The sequence below is a fragment of the Talpa europaea genome, assembly GCF_964194135.1.
Source record: "Talpa europaea genome assembly, chromosome: 12".
Classification (NCBI taxonomy): domain Eukaryota; kingdom Metazoa; phylum Chordata; class Mammalia; order Eulipotyphla; family Talpidae; genus Talpa; species Talpa europaea.
Window position 1 is genome coordinate 60,767,582 of NC_140079.1, and position 21,200 is coordinate 60,788,781.

Below are 21,200 nucleotides of genomic sequence, written 5' to 3' on the forward strand. Positions count from 1 at the left end.
AAACAGTAAATGAGAAAAAATGAGAAAAATGAGAAAAAATTATAAAGTTGTGTAGCACAGTGTGTAACATGGAGTTGTTGCTCATTAAATACTACTTAATTATAATATAATGGACTAAAAACTACAGGATGTCACTCCTCTACTTCTACATGGTCCACCATCCTATTTTCTTCTTTTTCACTTCAAGAATATTTGGGGTGTGCTTTTATTCTGAAACTGTGGAATTCGATCAAATGCTTAGTTACCCAGTAAAATGCATGCAAGAACTTTAGGTCAACATCTTCCTTAAATCTTTTCTATGATTTCATTTCTTGGAAGGGATAGATAAGCTATCTATCATCAACGGATAATCATCCTCATATCTAAAGAGTGACCTGCCATTTGGTTCCTGGTGCAATGAGAAATTAAAAAAATAGCATACGCTAATGAGTGTCACTTCGCAGTCACTCAAATCAGAACTGGAATGCCACAAAAACAACTCCCTGTTAGCCCAGAGGAAAAAAAAAAAGAAAGAAAGTAAAGGGGAAATTCAGATTAGTCACAAAGAAGTTCCCCCGCCTGCCTGAAGAGCTGCAGCATTAAAACTGAGAGAGTCCGTTCTGCTCTTTCAATTGCTTCTTATCTCTGGCGTTGGGGCTTACTGACTGTTTTCTGATTGATACACTTTGTTTTGCCCTCAGCTTCTCCTTTGCAGAGAAAGGTCAGTCCTTGCTCTTGCTCTCCTTTACCATCCTTTTCATCTTCCTCGCATGCAGCCTGTGAAGATGGAAGGGGGCCAGCCCCTGGATGAGAATCTGGAGAACGCACCCGGGAGGAGATTCCCAAGTAACAAGCTATGGCTGGTGGTCTCCGTGGTTCAGGGGCTGGGGCTGCTCCTGTGTCTCACGTACATCTGCCAGCACTTCCTTTCTTACCAGGTAAGATGTAACACTCAGCGCTTGGTTTTCTTCAACTCATGCTGTTCGCTGCTCCAACAACTGCAAACGGTCACATGGAAACGATCGGATGCCAAAATGGTTGAGTTTTTTTCCTGTTCCCTTCAGCGACTGTTAAGTATCAAGACCCTCCTGTCTCTTCCTTCCCTCTTTTCGGTACATTGTAGTGGTTGGGCTCAGTGGAACTCGACAAGGGCTTCGGGATGACTTTGCAATGTGAAAACGTTGTATGCCTTTAGGAGCTGTCACTTTGAAGCTCCGAGTTACTAATAGACTTGATTTATCTATTCTGCTAATGACCAGAGAATTAATAGAAAAAGGAAACGAGAGAGAGAATGGTTCTACTTTTCCCATCATATTCATAAACCCCATAGACACTCTAGATTTGCTTTGTGAAAAATGCTGAAGCTGTCAATATTATTAAGTTCTTTTAAATGCTAACTTATGCATTTTAAGGGCTAAGGTGTATGTGTGGCTGTCTGTATACACACATGTCTAAACATCTACCCCAACAAGTGAGTCAGGTATCGTTTCACACAATCTTTACCAATCAGAACTTACAGATATCTCTTGGTCTTTATTCACTTTGTCCAGTGCCTTATATAGTGGGTGATCACCTCTCTGGTATTTTCCCCAATTAATAAATACACTCTCTATTTTTTCCTTTTCTTTATTCTGGTCTCTTTGATATTATTTTTTGCTTGTTTACTTATTCATATCTATAAGCATTAACTCCCTAAGGACATTCTTGACTGTAGGAGACACCACTGAAAATAAAATATATAAGTGTTCTCCCTCTGTGACCTGTCCGGGTTAGTCTGATGATTCTTATTTCCCTGGCAGGTTCATTTTGGGTTAGAAAAATCTCTCCTTAGTAAAGAGGAGGCAATAGGAATTTTTATTTCTGATGGACATGTCAGAAAAGGGTCGCCCCAAGTTAAACCAGGATTAGAGGAGCACAGTCCTCATAATGTCTGGGCTTGTCTTTACCTACAGGAAATAGGGGTTTTTGGTGCACAGAGTGTGGTTGTGATCACGGTACCGCAGAGAGGTCTCGTGTCGCCAAATTCCAGAAGCGTAGCGGGTATGATGCTCAAGTCTGCAGACCAGTGGGAAGAACACACCTGTCCTCTCCACATCACAAGTTTCTTTTTGTGTGGAGCCATTTGGGTGACATTAGAACAGGCAATCTGGGGAGAGGAGCTGTGTGTCCATGGCAGGATGCCCAAGATATAGACCGGAATTAGGCTCTTCCGAGAAGAAAACAAAGAGAGTAACCAAAAATAGAACAGCTGAGTGCCTTCACCAGGTCTAGGAGCTCTGAGAGTTCTTTTTCAAAAAAAAAAAAAAAAAAAAAAAACCACAGTGATACATATTTCCTCACACTGTGGGATGATACAAAGACAGGGCAGATGGCTAGAGTCAAGGATAAACAATTGCACTAGGGCGCTCAGCAAGAAAGGGCAAAAGGTAAAACCACTTGGTGGTGGGGCTGCCTGAACTATCAATAACCAAATAACTAGAGGATGCTAAGAAGCGGAGGGGTCCTTTCTGGCAAGGCACCTTGCAATTCTGTGACAAAGCCTGGAAGGCAAGCGGACTGCTGTTTTCCAGAACATTAGAAATCACAATGAACCAATCGTTGGGACCAGCTTTCTCTGGTCCTGGAACAAATGGAAGTAAGACATGGCAGATATGTTAGAGTTGTTTGCTCAAGAAACATATTATCTGTATACTCTGGATACAGGTATTTTTGGACCTGGATACTTGAAATTCTTCACCCGACATTAATGTCTTTTTTAAAATTTTGAACTAGATTGTTTAGCTGTTAAGCTAATATAATTACTTCTATATTACATTCATATAATATAATGAGAGAACACACTAGGTCCTTTATTTAATCTCGTATACTTTATTAGGAAGGAGGACAGCACACACAGGAAGTGTGTGTTTTCCCTGAAAATGTGATAAAATAGTGATGGCAGCAGTGTGTCTGTGTGTGAGTGTGTGTGTGTGTGTGTATGTGTATGCATGTGCGCGCATGTGTGGTGAGGGTGAAAAAGAGAAAATATAAAAGAGAAGGTTGTAGAGTAGCTATTGAAAAAGGCACATAGACACAGTAACAGCTGATCTATAGACTAAACTCATCTATAGGAACTTTTGGAATTTTGGTTGAAAGATGGGTTGGTGGTGATGCAAGTCAAACCTCTACTTTCATTAGACAATATTATAATGAAGTGTACAGGCAGTAAAAATAGAGCTGAAATGTACATTATTTATCCAATTAAATTGGATCTATTCTGTTGTAGGAGAAAGGTATTTGGAGAAGAATCATGATTTTTCCCTTACTTCTTAGATTTAATTTTTTACCTTTAGAAAATAATTGCCTATACAGATGATCCTATAAAAATGAATATTTAAGTCTTAAACTCTATTTGGCGATCAGCTTTCCCACCTATCAAGTTAATTTAGTAATCTCAGCTTTATCACCATTGTGTTTAATTTTATTAACTTTATGAGAGGATGAAGTTTTCATTTTTGAAATATGCCAGAACAAGAGAGCCCTTATCCACTCTCCGTATAATTCACTTTTCTGTTTGGGCCTTGCTTTTTCTCATTTGTAACATGAGTCAGTTGGACCAATGATCAGAAAGAATTCTTACAATTCAGTGTCCTGTGTGGTTTTTTTGTATATATTCATAGGAAAGGACAGGAGGATTTGAGTGACACAAAACAAAAGTAAGTAAGATAAGTAAGATAAGAAGAATTTTAAAACTTGTGGATTTCCTAGTTCTTAAGAAGGGACAGGAAGAAGAAAAGTTTGCCCATATATTAGTTTTCTGTACTTATTTATGTATTATGTACATATCTAACCTATTTGGGGTTAGCAAAATATCTTATTTGGAAAGGGGGAAGAAGTGAATATACTATAACAATGGATATGAAACAAAGTTATGAAGCTGAGAGCTTCTGACACCAATACACACTGTTTGGAAATTAGTTGAAATTGCTGGTTAAAGGATCAGGCTTCTAGACTTAGCTGTGACTTCAGGAAAAACCTACAAGGTGAGAAGATTTTGTAAATTTATATTACATAGTATTTTATAGATATGTGGTCTTGAAGTCATCATTCTTGTCACTTTTGGTTATAGGGGGAAAACAGAAGTGAAGGGTTGTTGGAAAGTGAGCTGACCAGTTCCATGTTAATGATGGTTACAATTAGAATCAATTAAGGAAAATGCAAAGAATCACTGCATTTTTTTAGTGGGTATCAAAGACAGACTATTTAACACATGAGCAATAGAAGGTAGAACCTGGGGAAGGAGGTAATATTTCAGCTGTTATTAGAAGGAGGATTAGAAGTTCTTTAGATAGACAAGAGGGATGGGGTACTTGATTAGGGATAGGTTTTCCAGGCAGAATAGCAAGTTGTCCAGAATGGTTCAATTTTGGGTGTTTATGGGGAACATGGTGGAAGATGAGGATGAAAATCTAGGTGGAGGCAGATCACAAAGGGAATTGTAACTCATCTGAAGGGAACACACTTCATTCTATTTTAGGCAAAAGAAGACACAGGAAAAATAACCAGAACTGTTGCTTCTCCAAATTTCGCTTCTCCTATGTGGTCTACATATTGGCAAATATGGAAAGTGAATCTGAACTCACACAGCACTAGGGGGCACCATAGTAAAACTAACCATGATGTTATCTTTCAGAAGTGAACCTGCCCTCTTTTCCTGAGGATTAGAAAACTTTTCTCAGGAAGCCAAGTATTTATCCACTTAGAAGAGAATGAACCAAAAAAAAAAAAAAAAGAGAGAGAATGAACACTATCAGGCAACAATAATGGTTCACTGTTGATAGTAATGTACTTTCTAAATGAAAAAATCTAGATGTAAGTTCTCACCTCAAGTACTCAAATAAGACAGGGCAATAACTTGGATGGGGATCGTTCTGGAAAATGTCATAATAGGGCCTCCCTGGTGGCACAAGGGGTTAAGACACAGCACTATGAGGCTATTCGCAGCCACTGCAGCGTGAGTTTGATCCTGCGGCCCGCCAGAGAGCTACATTGTGCTCCAGACCTCTTCTGTCTTATCCTCTGCTCCCCTCAGCAGTGAATTTCAGTACATCTGCCTGTTCTGCTGCCTTCTCTGTCTCTGGTGAATCCTCTCACCTCCCACGCTTCTGGCCTGACCCCAATTCTTGTATGCATAAATAAATAAATCTTTAAAAAAAAGAAAATGTCATATTGTACACATGTATAGGAGCAAATAAGCCCATGCAGAGGAGACCTGAGAAGCACACAGGAAGGCTCTTGGCACAGACCTAGCAATATAACCTCCCTCTTCTTTTTTTCTGATTTCAGGCCCTCCTACTAGACCTCAGCAGAACTAGTCTTGCCTAGGGGTTCACCACTCTGGCCCCCTTTGGGTTATGTTTCTTTTAAGAGCAGTTACTCCTGTGCCCTTCATTCTCAGAGAACCTGCATCTCTCCCACCCATTCAATCATGAAAACTAATTTTAAAGTTCTGGAGTCATTTATGCTGGAGGAGCCAGACAACATGTTGTTATTATTTAGCTTGTGAAAAGAAACAAGTGAATTACATGGAGAAAGGCCTTCTCCTGTTCTCCAAACTGATGAAATATAGAGTGTCAGGATGAAATAGGATTCTGGGAAATCCTATGCTTTATTTATTGTTTGTAGCCATTCATACTTTTGATACTGTATTTTTTTTAAAGATTTATTTATTTATGCATACAAGAACCAGGGTACAGGCCAGAGGTGCAGGGGGTGAGAGGATTCACCAGAGACAGAATGGGGAGCAGAACAGGCAGATTGCCCGAAATGCACTACTGAGGGGAGCAGCAGGTAAGTCAGGAGTGTTCTGCTGCTGCCATGTGGGTCACCTCCGTGGCCGTTGATTGAACTTGTGTTGCAGTGGCTGCGGATTGCTTCATAGTGCTGCGTCTTAATCCCTTGGGCCACCAGGGAGGCCCTGATATATTTTTTCAAATGAAGGAATTAAAACACTTCTTTGTACATGAGTACAAAACCAAAAAATGGTTGGGGAAGTACCAAATAGGGTGCTCTGGGCCAGAAACTAGAATACTCTGGTGTAGTCCAATTATTAAGCATTATGATCCTGTATTAATTCCTTCAGGATTGTTTTAATCATTTCCAAGATTGGAATTTGGTGCTGTGAGGAGCAAGTGTTGTCCTATAGAACTTTATAAATGCTGAGATGATGATGATCAATGAAAGTGTTCCCATAAATGTACTACCAATAAAACATTTACCTTGGAGTATGTGCACACATGTATGCACACATACCCCATAACTCAGACAGCATACCCCAGTTAACCTTGACCTTAACTTCATTAACCTTGACTTCCCTACTGTAATTTTTAGGAATAAAAAAAGATCTTGAAATAAAAATAAATCTTATCCTTTTTGAACATTGATTTCTAAATAACAGTTCATGTCTACATTAGAGAACATAGGAAGAAAAAGGGGAGAATTTATGAGTATAGAAAGTTTTATTTGGTTTATGTCTGGAAGTAATTTGGAGTGCTAAAATTCTAGACTTTGAACACATGAGTCACTGGTTCCTTTCCCCTCCCTTTGATGTATTCCATCCAGTTTTCCAATGACTTGGCTGCTAAATGGGACAGAAAATTTTACAGTAGTCCCCACTTATCTGTTGTTTCACTTTCTCCATTTCAGTTAGCTGCACACAACTAAGGCCAGAAAATATCACATACAATGAGATATTTTGAGAGAAATTCCATATTCACATAACTTTAATGGAAGTCTGTTGTTATAATTGTTCTATTATTATTTTTTTCATCTCAATATGCCTAATTTATAAGTTAAATTCTATCATAGGTATGTATTTATAGGCAAACACAATGTATACACACACACGCACGCACACACACACATAGGGTTTGGTACTATCCATGATTTTGACACCAGAAAGGGAGAAGATCAGGGGGTCCCCTCAACCTGATCTCACCTTCCAGCATCACAGATGGATTAGAAGGGAGCAAACCAGCTGCTGCCCACTGTTCCACCTGCTGGGTGGGCCGAGGGGCCCTATTCCTGAGCCTGGGAAAGGGCTCTTGAGACACTCTGGTCAAGACAGAAGAGGACTCTATAGATACCAGTGAGGGCAGGCGAGGAGGCAGTGTTTATTGCTTAGAGTGGAAAAAGGAAAGAGAGCTGTGAGGAGACCTCTCTGGGCATGAGAGACTGAGGTGCCAGGGCTAGATGTCTATATTGGCATAAGGGCCAGGGCGTTGAGAACAAAGGAATGAAACTTTATTTGCTGAGGAGGCAAGGAGCATGGACTTGGCTAATGTCCATTTGTCTGTCTGACTGTGGTCTGTTTACTGTTGTTAACTGTGAGCACCAACCAGCTGCAGCTCAGAGCTCACAATAACAATCTCACAGGAGGCCATCTCATGGTGGCTGTGTGCCCACAGCTCCAATGAACTGGTCTGCTCTAAGGGTCTGTAACTCCTTTCTTTGGCAACAGGTAACTTGATAAGTTGTAAAGAGATACCTCATGAATGCACACGTTGGGGAAAAATAAATAATTAGAACAATTCACCAAGGAAATATATGACAGTAGGTATTGGGGCCTGGGGTCATTAAGTTTGGTACACATTATGTTTACCAACCTACGAGAACTGCGATATTCTGTCCTTAAATGCTGTCCTGTCCTTGTCCTGGGACCCTTCCTGTCTCACTTTTAGGCTTCCACTGGGGGTCTTGGAAGGCAGTATCCCCTATAGATGAGGGGGAACTATAATATTTTGTAGAGACATATGCTCTAGTTCATAATACTAGAAATATTGGGGCTATGACTGGCACAATTTTTTTCCCTGTTCATCAGCACTTTCATTCTGAAATATACCTTAAGTGGATTATTATCTTATATACGTTTGTTGTCTAACTTTGATAAAATATAAATGCTACTTAATGTACTCTGGCTGGTAGAAAAATAGACAAATAAATCCAAACCTTAGTTCTTCCAATACTAATTTAATAAGAGTATGTGGTTAGAAAACCTTCATCCCCCAAACAATGAATTGTGTAAGTGGGGGGGAGGGGAATGAGGGGTCCGGCAAGTTTAAATGATACACACACACACACACACACACACACACACTCAGGTGGAAGCCATAGCATGAAACTAAGAACGAGTTAAGCAGCATCAAAGATCAGGATGAATTGATAATTATTATTACAAAAATTATAAATGAGACTCAAAATAGCCCTCAAAGTGAAAAACCTTGTTGGGTTATGATATAAATTGTAAAACATACATTTTATAGTTTAATAATATCAGAATTACTTGAATTATTTATTGGGTGATTAATGTTTTTAGCTTCCAAGGTCCCTGGAAATCTTAACCTGGGCCTGCATAAGGCATGATGAAGACTGAAACGCCAAACTGTTTTGAGGGGGTTGGGGAAGGAGACAGACTGAAGGGTGTCACTCCTGGTGCTACTTGCAATAACAATCTCTTGCTTTTGCAGATCTTTTCACTACGTTTGTCCTCAATTCTTCACTATGATCTTGGGGGAAGATAGATTCCCATACACAGTTTGACAGTGAGGAAATCTGAGGCATTAGACTTAGGTTGACATAGAAAGGTTAAGTTTAGAAATGACTAGATTTGAATTCTTGTCTCAATTTCTTTCCATCATATTTGGCCCCGATTCCATGACTCTATACTGTTGAATTTTGACTGGATATTTTAAAAGTTTTCTTTTCTAATATTGGTAGCTTTTGAAGAAAATTTGTGGGAAAGATTTACAATCTGACAGAAAGAAAAAAAGTTTTTAAGAAAAGGTCTTTAAATCAATTTACACAAATGTCGAAAACATGGCCAGTGAAACTTTAAGGATCACACAACATTTTCTAGATTATGTTTATAAAAGAGAGCATTGCATGTGTGATATATTCATGGAACTAAAAATGGGACCTTGATTTGGGAACTTGCTTATCCTCATTCTCTCTGAATTTTCCTTTTTCCTCCTCCTCCTCCTCTCTCTCCCTCTGTGGCTGCATCACTCTAAGCTCTGCTTCTATCTTCACCTAAGTCCATCTTTGCTGTGTGTATCTCTGTATCTTCCCTTCTTCTAATGACACCAGCCATACTGGATTTAGGCCTCACCTTAATCTAGTTGACCTCAAGTCAACTAGATTAAGTACATCTGTAAAGACCAAAAAGATCACATACTAAAGTTCCAGGTGGACATAAACTTTGGAAGGACACTATTTAACTCACTATAAACCATTTATTATTTTACTTATACAAATATATGTAGAAAGCTTTAATTACCTGCCAGAAACTGAGGAATCAATGGTGAGCAAGACAAGAGTGCAGCCCTGTGGAGAAAGAAGACGGTTGAAGCAATAACATAGTCATTGATAAATATTGGATAAGCAAGCAGGGTACTGTTCTTTAGTAAGAAATTTCACAGAAAGCTATTTACAAATTCAATACTAGTTTCTTTTTTTTAAGGATATATTTATTTATGCATAAAAGAGCTGGGGTACAGGCCAGAGGTGTGGGGGGGGGAGAGGATTCACGAGACAGAGTGGGGAACAGAACAGGTGGATTGACTGAAATACACTGCTGAAGGAAGCAGCAGGTGAGTCAGGAGAGGTCTGCTGCACCATGTGGGTAGCTCCATGACTGGGGATCAAACCCATGCTGCAGTGGCTGTGGATTGCTTCATCTTAACCCCTTGCGCCACCAGGGAGTTTCTTTATTGGGATTATAAAGTAAGAATCCTTTTCTTCTGAGCTAGGTGCTTTGTTGCCCTTCCATTAACAGAAAGGCTTTAGTTTTGAATGAGCAATGTTTATTCCACCATCTTAATTGAGGTTGAACAGCAAGATGGGGGAATTAGAAACTGGGGAAGGGAAAAAGACTTGTTCTTGTCCAAGATCAGAATCTAGATTTTTCTATTCTCAATCCACGCCTTGTCCACACTACTAGATGACCTTCTTAAGGCAATAGTTCCTTTTTTATAGCAAATGAGATGGGGAATGAGTGACTTCAAATAGACACTGAATATAATAATTCTGTTACTTCCTTTGTACTCAAGAGTGAATGAGGCAATCTCAAAAATCTGAATAGTGTGTAGTGTTGGCTAGAGCTAGTGTGAGACGGGTGACCACACAGCCACTAACTAAGGATGAGGCATAGCAGAAGGGGTAAGTTTCAGCTTAGCTCAGCAAACATTCATTTACTGAATGTCAGTATGTTTGAGACATTGCAGACTTCATGGCAATGTGAGTACATTGTAAAGCTATCTTTCTGGCCTAATTCTGGCCTAAGTTGCTCTAAGGATATTATGGTGGAAATGTCTCCATAGTGGTGAGAAAGAGAGTTCTTTTTTTTTTTTTTTTAAGATTTATTTAAAAGAACCAGGGTACAGGCCAAATGCGCAGGAGGGCGAGAGGATTCACCAGAGGCAGAGGGTGAATAGAACAGGCAGACTGAAGAAATACACTGCTGAGGGGAGCAGTGGGCGAGACAGGAGAGGTCTGCTTTGCCATGTGGGACTCTCGCTGGCTGGCCAAGATCGAACCTGCACTGCAGAGGCTGCAGACAACTTCACAGTGCAGCGCTCAACTGCCTGCACCACCAGGGAGGCCAGTGAGAGTTCTTAGAAATGTTCTGGAGATGCTGTCAGTGGCTTTGAGAACCTTCCCAGTTAATGTGGAAAGGGAAACTCAGATATGCAAAAATCTTCTCCTTGAGGCTATCATAATTGGTTGCACTAGATCAATCACAAAATTTTGAAGGTCTTTTATGTCTCATGAATCCTTGGGGTACACTTTCTAAGACTGAGGAATCTATCAATTCTGATTTGAGAAAAGGACACTGCAATTCTTGTTCTCTGAGATAGAGAGGAGAGAGTAAGAAAATAGGGGGTCTGTCTGAGAAGTAGTCATTGCTAGATAAATATGACAAAAAAATTGGAGGTAGTTAGAGAAAGAAAGCTATATTTGGATATCACATGGGCTGCATAGAAGAGAATGAATGTTAAGGGAGAGATAGCAGAACAAACGTGTTGGTACGATGGTGAAGGGTGGAGATGGAGAAAGAGAAGGTTTGGGATGATAATTAAAACAGCCTTGCTTTATGTTGATTAAATCCCAATAGACTATTCAACAAGATTTACAAATCCACACACATTTATCTCAAAGAAATGTAACTTCTAGGCTAAGATTTTCTGAGTTAGGAAGATTTCTTGGCTAAAGAAACTTCTCCATTCTTCCTACTCCTTACTCTGAGTGGAGTTCTGAACTTCGCTGATCACAAGTGGGGACTATCTCTTTGTAAGGAAGTTCTCTACACTGAGGGCACATTAAATTCATTAGACTGGGAGTCTTCCTTTCCAGCCTGTTGTACTGGGTAAGTATGGAAATTTCCATTTTCCTCTTTGGAGGTTCCTTGAAACACAGCTGAGGAGCTTGTGAGATTATGCTTTCATGATCTCTCTGCTCTCCTTTGACTGACATGAGCCCCAAGGAGGGGAGAGGAGAGCTTCACATCTCAGTGAAGGTGGCATGGTGAGCCAGGGAGCCCCCATCACAGATCTCTTTCCCCACCATGGCTCACAGACTTAAACTCTACCCCACTTATACCCAGATCATGACATTGTGGCCTAGTAGCAAGTGAGGAAGGGCAAGGCCCACAAAGAGATGCAGAGATCACTTCCTGCTTTTATACTTGGTAAGTATATTTATCTGTTGCCAGATACTCCTTTTCAGGACAAATACTAAATGAGTATAAGGTTGCCACATTCCAGTGAGTCAGAATTAGAAACTCATACTTCCCAAAGCAAAGCATCACTTTGTTGGGAATATGATACAGGCTGCTGGTAAATGCTAGATACCAGACATCTCTCTTTTTTACTTTATTCCTTTTTTTAAGACTTAATTTTTTTAAAGATTTATTTATTTATGTGTAGAAGAACTCAGGTGTACGTGTGAGGAGGAGGGTGCATATGAGAGGATTCACCAGAGACAGAGTGGGGAGCAGTACCGGCAGAAAGATTGAAATACACTCTAAGGGGAGCAGTGGGTGAGACAGGAGAGGTCTGCTGTGCCCTATGTGGGTAGCTCCTTGGCTGGGGATCGAACTCAGGCTGCGGTGGTGAAACACTGAGACTAACCCCTAAGCCACCAGGGAGGCCCCCTTTATTCTTTTTTTTTTTTAATTAGTTTTCTTGCAACTTTGTTCATTTTTATACAGTAATTGGCTTCTCCCCTCAGGTATAGTTCTCTGCTACCATATCACCTATGAACCATCACCATATTCCCTTGTGTACTTCCCTTCTGTTTTGACCCCCCTCTCTTCTTTCTCTCTTCTTTTGACCCCCCTCTCTTCTTTGCCTCAGATCTATTGTCAGCTTTCTAATTTTCTACTTTTCTTGACCTTTTGTTTGGTTTCTCTGTATTCTTCAAATAAGTGAAACCAACTGACATTTATCTTTTTTACTCCTGACTTATTTTAGCTAGCATAATACCTTATAACTCCATCCATGTTGCTGCAATGGCATGAGTTTGTCTTTTTTGCTCACCAAGTAGTATTTCATTTCTTATCTATGTTCTTTGTCAGCTCAGCATTCAAGGTGCTGAGAGAGGCCTGTAAAGAATTTACTTCTGATTCTTCTTTGTAGCACCTGCTTGCTGCCTACTTTGTGTTTGTCCATGGACCTGCTGCCCCTTGCCAGTACAGTTGTACCTAATCAGACCCCAACTAAAGATTGTGCCAACCTGTTCTATGCAGACAATCATTGGGGTTGGTTAATGCACTTATTCCTGGAGAAGAATTATTTTGAGATATGTATGAATATTTTGACAATAATCTAAAGACTATATTTTAATCTTGTTTAGTATCATTAATGAAAATAATCCAAATTAATCTTAGACCCTCAGAGAGAGGGGTTCTTTACTCTTACGATAGGATTGGATAAAGGGAAGGTATATTATCATGATCCTGGAGTTCAATCAAACTCAAATTAGAACCTGTTTATTCCTAAGCAAATTTTTAATGGCATTGATTCTTATTTCCTATCTGTAAAACATGCCTAATTATTACCCCTATTTATAGGATTATTTTAAGCAACAAATAAGGTAATGCATTTGAAAAAGAGTAACAGTGCCTGACGTAAGTTCTCAATGTGTTTTTATTCTTTTCCAAGAACACATCAAGAATGTTCTCATTTCTAGACTTTTCCTGAATTGAATGTCTTTTGCTTATCTGGGTCCTCTCTCTTTTCAAGATCTAAGTGTAGATCTTTCCTCCTTGAACTGCCACAGCCTGCAAAAAATTTTCATTTCTCTCGTCTCTTATGGCACACATTTTTAATTGGTTTTTAACAAAGTTTTAATATACTAGGATTCCTCCTCAACTTTTGTCAAAAGTAAGGATTTTGTCTTCTATCCTTTTATGCTCCCAGAGTTGAATGTAATGCCTGCCACATATCAAGTACTTAATAATTGTTGATGCTGTTCCAAACCAGCAAATAATATGACAATCATATTAATGAACTGCTGGATGATATTTATGGTAGAACAAACATTTCTCAAGAACCAGTTTTGGACCAGACATGCATTTTGCCAAAGGCAAGGCTGAATATATGTTCTCTGGATTTAGACCTTCAGAGGTTCACACTTTAGTGCAGTAATTCTCAAATCCTGAAACTTGGATGCTTGTGAAAATTCAGATTCCTGTGACTATCTAGACCTTTTGAAACAGTCTTTGTTTTATTTTATTATTATTTAAAAATTTTTTTGCATAGAACTGGGGTGTAGGCCAGAGGTGAGGGGGTGAGAAGATTCACCAGAGACAGAGTGGGAAGCAGAACAGGCAGATTGCCCGAAATGCACTACTGAGGGGACCAGGGGATGAGGCAGGAGCAGTCTGCTGTGCCCTATGTGTGTTAGCTCACCAGCTGAGGATCAAACTCAGGCCATAGAGGTGATAGCACTAAGACTTAACACCTACCCACCAGGGAGGTCCAAATCAGAGTCTTTGAATAAGCCAGTTGTCTGTCCTTTCTTACAATATTTCTAGGTATGACTAATGCATATTAGAGTTTGGAAACCAGAACCATAGTTTGGGCTGGCAGGCTTCCTGTTGCATCTTTAGCTATTCCTAGATGTGGTGCACATGTATTATGGATCAGTTGGTTAAATAACCCATATATCCATTGCCTTTTGAATCCTGTGTTGATTTAGTTTTCTTGATTTCACTTACAACAACCCTCAAAGCCTGAACTCTGGGCTCTCCCTCCCTGTGTGCTCTCTTGACAAGGTCATTGTGAGACCATCTCCCTGCCTGTCTGCTGTATGTGGCAGTTTCTTTTATCCTTGAAACTTGAAATGGACTATTAATGAAATCTTCATAGCAGTTTCTCTTCACCTCAAATTTGTATTAGGAGAAAAATCTACTTGTGTGGTAGAGGAAAAATTGTACTGGATTGGAGGGGAGTGTTGAATCCCTTAACCTCCATGGGCCTCAGTTTCTTCATCTGTAAAAATAGGATTCAACTAGAAGATGATTTCTTTTAAATTACTGGCTCCCAAGGCCATTTCATTCAAAATATAGTTTCTGAGCTATACTTTGATCCTGGGGTGTAGACTTCCAGGGGTTTGTATTTCACTTTTGAGGATGCTTTGGGTTCCTCACATGTTCCAGATTGAAAAAGTTTTATTCTGCAACTTTCCTTACACGGAAGTCCTCCCACGCCTTTGATATTTTCCATTTACTTTTATTATCTGAGCAGATCAGGGAATTTTGTCTCTTGACATAGAAAAATCATGTTTTCTGATGTACCTTTTGATTGTTTTCTGGTAAACCCATAAAACTGAATCCTTTTATAATATTTTTCTGGGTTACAGAGACAAAGAGAGCTGATATGTTAGGGACTGTGGTTATTTTTATTGTTTCATTTATTCATTCCTTCATTCTGTAGTGATCTAAAGCTTAAAAAGTATTATGTAGAATAAATAAGGCAATGACATGGATCTTATTTGCTATGTGCAGTCAAGAGAAATAGCTGACATTTATATACCCCTTGCAATGTTCAAGCCAGGTGCTGAATATTCACACACATCACCTGATTCAGTATTCACAACAACCCCCTGAAATACAGATTTTCCTATCTCCAAGATACTGAGAAATCAGCTAGGTAAAAACGAAGAAACTGAAAATCAGCAAGGCAATGCATTATATACTTGCTATTGGAACACAGAACCCAACAATCAGAGATTTGATGTAAGCCTTGATGGTGGTAGTATTTTGACGGGCCAAGTCTCCATTCGTAGCAGAGAGAACAAAGGAACAAAGGATGCAAGCATTTTTCCATGAGTCAGGAAAAATACAGGTCGCTTTCATATATCTTATCTTACTTAAACTTCACAGTCATCTCCTAGAACATTCCGATAACAATAGTAAGTCATAGTTTTATAGATATGATAGTTAAATCTCAGAAATGGTGTATAATGTTTCCAAATTCACCAAACTGGAGAAGTCACAGTCTGAATGATATTGAACTTCTAAGCTTATGCCCTCAGTACTATTCTACCTGACTCTGTAAAAGGGAAAAGGAATTAGAGCCACTGGTTAGCTAGAGCATAAGACAGAGAAAGGATATGTGTGACGATAAAGCTTAACAAGATTATTAGAATCAGGTTATGGAGGGCCTTGAGTTGGGTATTGTGGAGGTATATTTGAATTGTAGGCTAGTTACAATGAGGTAATCAAGTAGGGTGAAGGGAAATATGTGGAAGGGCAGGGAACAAGAAGAAAGGCCATCTTATTTCATTTCACAGTATTGCCTAGACTTGATTGTATTGGTGGTAGTAAGAGATTTCTGAGAACATGAAATTTCCACCACTGGTGACTTCAGAAGGAACAGGAAGCCTGAGTCTGGAGTTTCAGTAGATGATTTCATGAGAGGAAGTCACGGATGCTTTCCTTGCTGTGTCTCAGTATCGTGGCCTCAGAGAATGTCCTCTTGGTCACCCCTACTTCATCAGGGCACTTGGAAACATTGGGGAACTTCTTTGATTTGCAGGAACCTTTTGGAGATTTTTGCATTGTCAGTCAAATAATCAAATCACGAGGGATTTTAGATCAGAGAGTTTGATGGAAATTTGGGGATGAAGTAGCTTCATGATTTTTTTCTTTATTAAAATTGATGTAAAGTTGCCTCTTAAATTTAAATTGTAAAGAGATACTTGTGATCTTTGAGTAGTCTTCAAAAATGAGAAAACTAGTGTCTAGAGAAATTATGGAACTTGCCTAAGACACACCGTATCTGCTGTCAGGTTGGTGCACACTCCTTGTGGTGCCCCACAGGCTGCTTCTGACTTTAATAAGTTGGCGATTCATACTCAGACCAACTGAGTCAGAGAGCACTGGGGGAATTTATTAACCCAGGGGGTTATGGTGGTTGGGCAGTATGTCTTTTCAGATGCTTTCTTCCAGAACACTGCTTAAATACAATTAAGGGCACCAATTCAGCTGTGCAAACAATTTACAAATGGGAAAGGTCAAAGACTCAAGTGAACTTAAATAAAGACTTCTCTCCATGAGCTCACCCCTGACCTAATATTGCTCCTGAGGCCCAGACATTTGGCAGAGCTCAGAAAGGATTTCCCTTAATCTCTGCTGCCTATTTCAGCATGATAAGGTTTGTGATTATACTTATGAGGGAAGTAGGGGATTCCTCATCTGTGTGGGCAGTTCCCCAGTGGAATGCGCTTCACTGTGTTTGCCAGTGTGCCTGGAGCCTGGAAAGAGGGGATTCCACTCTCCAGGGTTGAAAACAATCCTTCCCGCAACTTTGATGAGGACATCTTGCCAAAAATAATCTTGTGGGAAGAGCTGTGATTCTTGGCAGGCACAATAGGTCTTGGTACCTTCGATTTACACATTTAGGAGGCTTTTTAAGCAGATGGTCCAAAATTTGAAAAATAATAAAAAAGATTATTACAAGTAAGAATATCTCCCACTCCTGACCTCAGGTTTCCAATGCTTTTCTCCAGAAGCCGCATTTATAATCACTTTCTTGTGTATGTATTCTTGCCCATGCAAGCATTATTATTTTCAGAGACAAATGGTAATATACTTTATAGATGATTCTGATTTTTGTTTTTTTCATTACGTATAGTACTCTGTTCCACATTGAACATTGTTCTTTTTTTTTTTTTTTTTAAAGATTTATTTATTTATTTATACAATCACTGGGTACAGTCAGAAGTGTGGGAGGGTGAAGAGAATTCACCAGGCCCAGAGCGGGGAACAGAACAGGCAGACTGACGAAGTACACTGCTGAGGGGACCAGTGGGTGGCAGGAGAGGTCTGCGCACCATGTGGGACCCTTGCCAGTGGCCGGGGATCTAACCGGTGCTGCAGAGGCTGTGGGCAGCTTCGCAGCCCAGAGCTCAATTGCTGAACATTGTTCTTTTAACCACCAAATTACTCCAAACATTTTATCTACCAGTCTTCCTTTCTTCATTGTTTTACTTTGTTCCTGTTACTAAAAGCTCACTTGGTTCAAGCTAGATTTTTCCAGCTATTAAAGAGAAGGGAAAGACCCAACATTTTAAAAAGCTACCCTCAAATCTACTAGAAATTAGATCAGTTTTTATTTCTTGTATGGACTGAAAATAGGACTCTCTTTCTTCTGTTACAGTGAAAGAGCAGCAGCCAGAAAGTTTCCAGAATTCATTTTCAGTGCATTCAAGGCCCTTGATTTGATGGATTGACCGATCACAGTCTTTTCCATGAGGGGCTCTCTATGGCTGTGGGTTTCTTAAAAAGATGACTATTAAGTGCTTTGTTGTCCAACATGAGAAATTGGGACTTAGGGAGCCAAAAACAGTTTATCAAAGAAGAGTTTACAGAGATGAAAAAAGATCTCAAATGTTAACATGAAAGAACAGAATACTCCTAACTTATCTTAAGAGATGTTATAGAACATGCCTCAATATAATAAAGATCATATATGCCAAACCCATAACTAGCATTGTAACCAATGGCAAGAAACTGAGTGCTTTCCCTCTAAGATCAGATACTCAACAAGGATTCAGTCTCACTACCACCACTCAAATTAGTATTGAAAGCCCTTGCTAGAGCTCTCATGCAAGAGAAAGATACAAAAAGAATCCAAATTGGAAAAGAAGAGGTAAAATTTCTTCTATATACTCAGAAAACCTTAAAAACACCACTCAAAACTATTAGATGTTTCTAATAGTTTCTAATGTTTCTAATAGTTTCTTTACATTGGTAAAGTGGCAGGCTGTGCAATCAATCTAGAAAAATCTGCTGTTTTCCTATATGCAAATAATAAACTACAAGAAAAAGAAACCAAGAAAACAACCCCATTTATAGTAGCATAGAAAGTATAAATACCTTGGAACAAACTTAATAAAGGAGGTGAAAGACCTATTCAATGAAAATGTTAAGACACAACTAGAACAAATAGAGGAAGACAGAAGGAAATGGAAAGTTATTCCACGCTCATGGATTGGAAGAATTGACATAGTTAAAATATCCATCTTATCCAAAGCAATTATATAGATTGCTTGCAATCTATATAGATTCAATGCGATCCCTATCAAAATTTCAATGCTTTTCTATTTCACGGGAAAAGACTAGTCAATTCCACTTGCTCACTTTGTTTCTAAAAATACATCATTTTTATTCCTTCAGGTGTCACCTCAGAATCCTCCAGTTGAAAGTATACAAGCACAATTTACCAGTAAGTATGGTCAAAAAATAGATTCATGTTTTTAAAAGAATCTTCTTAGTTTTTTAATTTCTTCCAGAGCACACAATCTCTCCCTTTCCTCAGGAAAGCATTAAATTCGGGATACTTAGAGTCAGTAGGGACAATGAAGTCATATAAAGAAGAAAAGGGGAGTAATTAATTACTAAATATATGCTTATCACTGTATTAATTACTTTATATGCCTCAATAATTCTCCCAAAAGTCTTTTGAATAAGAATTATTCTCATTTTTTAGATAAGGGAACCAAAGGTTTAAAGTGTGTCTAACTGTAAGTAAGACACATCTTCTTCCACTAGTTTTATTAGAGTACAGGATTTTATACCTTCATGAGATTTGGGAAAGTCACCAGATATGAAGGCAAGGGGCTAACTTTACCTACTAGGAAAGCATTATTTAGATCCACAATTAATACTTGGGACAACTTTGATTCTATAAACATATTTATTTATTAAGTAATCCTGAGCCTGAGGGGAAGTATATCTTGCCTTCCATAAATGGTTTTCATTTTCCATTTTCCATAAATGGCTTTCATTTTTCATTTTCCATTCAAGTATGCCCTCTGGGCTGGGTACAAAGCAAGGATTAGTGAACTGAGCCCAGCAGTGGGGATCTATTCTTTCTTATCACCTGGACTTTGGCCAGAGGGAGAGTCTGCAATGTAGTTACTTAGTTATTCAGGATGACATTGGGCTAATGTGGAAATGAAAGAAATTTAGGCATTTTGGCTTACCCTTAAGATGGCCCCACACAAAGCTAATGAAACCATCACTCTGCATCCGCCTCCTCCTTTCCTTCCTCCTGTGGTAGCCACTCTTCCCAAGGCATTCCAAAAAAAAAAACCCTAGCAGTAAATAGGTAGAAAGGGAGAAGGAGGGTGTGTTACTGAGCTCTTTCACCGGCATTTACTAAAAGATGCATCTTACTGAAGATGCTTACTAAAAGCAGGGACATTTTCTGCATGGTGACATTACTAAGCTTGAGTGCTGGCAGAGGTCAGCAGAGAATGCTGTGGCTAAAGCAGGTGAGGTGACAAACTGGCTCTTCTAGGTGGGATGGAGAGGTCGGGAAGAAGTAAACGTGGTTTCTTTGAGTGGAAGTGGTGTGTAGGACCAAGACAAGGGACACTCCTGCTACCTTATGTCCAGTTTGTCCATTGGTCAAGAAGGGAAGCACATGCCAACATTTCTTGCCATACATCTGTTGTGACAACTGTCAATTGTTCTAATTTCTCAGGCCTTGAATTCTAGCCCCATTTGACACTGTCTTGGACACTACATATTAGCTTTGCCTCTTCTTCCATGCCACAGATAAAGCACATTCCAAACCTTACAGAAACACAGTGCTTGCCTCCTTTCAATTCTTAAAATCTCTATCGCTTTATCTTCATCTGTTTCTATACATTGTTGTCCAAAGCTGTGCTAAGAAATCACTATTTATTTATTTATTTATTTACTTACTTACTTATTTGTTCCTTCTCTCTCAAACTACCTAGAGTGTGAAAACAAGAAAGGCTGTATTATCACATCTACAAATGGTAAAACCATGAAGGTGCAAAATAACTCAGTCATCATCAACTGTGATGGGTTTTATCTCATCTCCCTCAAAGGTTTCTTTTCCCAGAATATCACTGTCAAGCTCCATTACCGGGAAGGTGCGGACCCCCTCTTTTCTTACGAAAATGTCAAGTCTGTCAACTCTGCCACAGTGGCCTACCTAGCATACAAGGACAAAGTCTACTTTAATGTGACCACTGACAATGCCACCTGCGAAGACATCCTAGTGAATGGTGGGGAACTGATTCTCATTCATCAAAGTCCTGGGGAATTCTGTGTCAACTGAGGACATCATGGCCACACCTAAGCCAGGCCAAAGCACAAAGGCCGAGCTGGGGGTGGGCCATATACTGAGTCTTCCTTGTGAGTGGAGGAGTCTTCTCAGCTCAGCCTCCATAAGTGGTGACACAGGATGTGACCAGACACAGATCCTTCCAAACACTCAGGGATATTTAAAACTTATTTCACATGCCAATTAACTTTATTTATCCTCCTATCTTCTAAGTGACCTAGCCCTCATCCCTCACAATTGCCTCAAGCTCATTAGGCACCTTTGTGAGAAAAAGAAAATCAGTGCCTCTTCCTCAAGACACATTGCTTCTATTAGTCAGGAAATTGTCATAATAAACCGACTTACTGAAAAAGACATGTGACAACTATTGCTAGAAATTTGACATCTGGCTTGTCAAAATGAAGTGGAGCAGGAGCAGGAGTTAGAAACCTGTCAAGATGGTGAGGACTGATCCTTGGGAACTAAAGCTGCATCTCCAAGATGAACTTGGTTGCAGTTTGCATGTTGCCGAAATACCTCTCTCATTTGGTGAACTCACAAGAAGAAAACTTGTGAACCGTTGTCAGGATTTGATGAAGA

The 21,200-nt window shown here is 39.5% G+C and overlaps 1 protein-coding gene across 1 annotated transcript; it reads left to right on the forward strand.

The window, feature by feature from the left end:
- Positions 1–764: 764 nt before the first annotated feature.
- TNFSF4 (TNF superfamily member 4) lies at positions 765–20,714 on the forward strand (the record flags this gene model as incomplete). The annotated part of the gene is made up of 3 exons (XM_084250069.1): positions 765–917; positions 1,932–2,019; positions 20,269–20,714. The coding sequence occupies 3 exons, from the start codon at positions 765–767 to the stop codon at positions 20,613–20,615; spliced, it is 588 nt and encodes a 195-aa protein (XP_084106195.1). The 3' UTR covers positions 20,616–20,714.
- Positions 20,715–21,200: the final 486 nt, after the last annotated feature.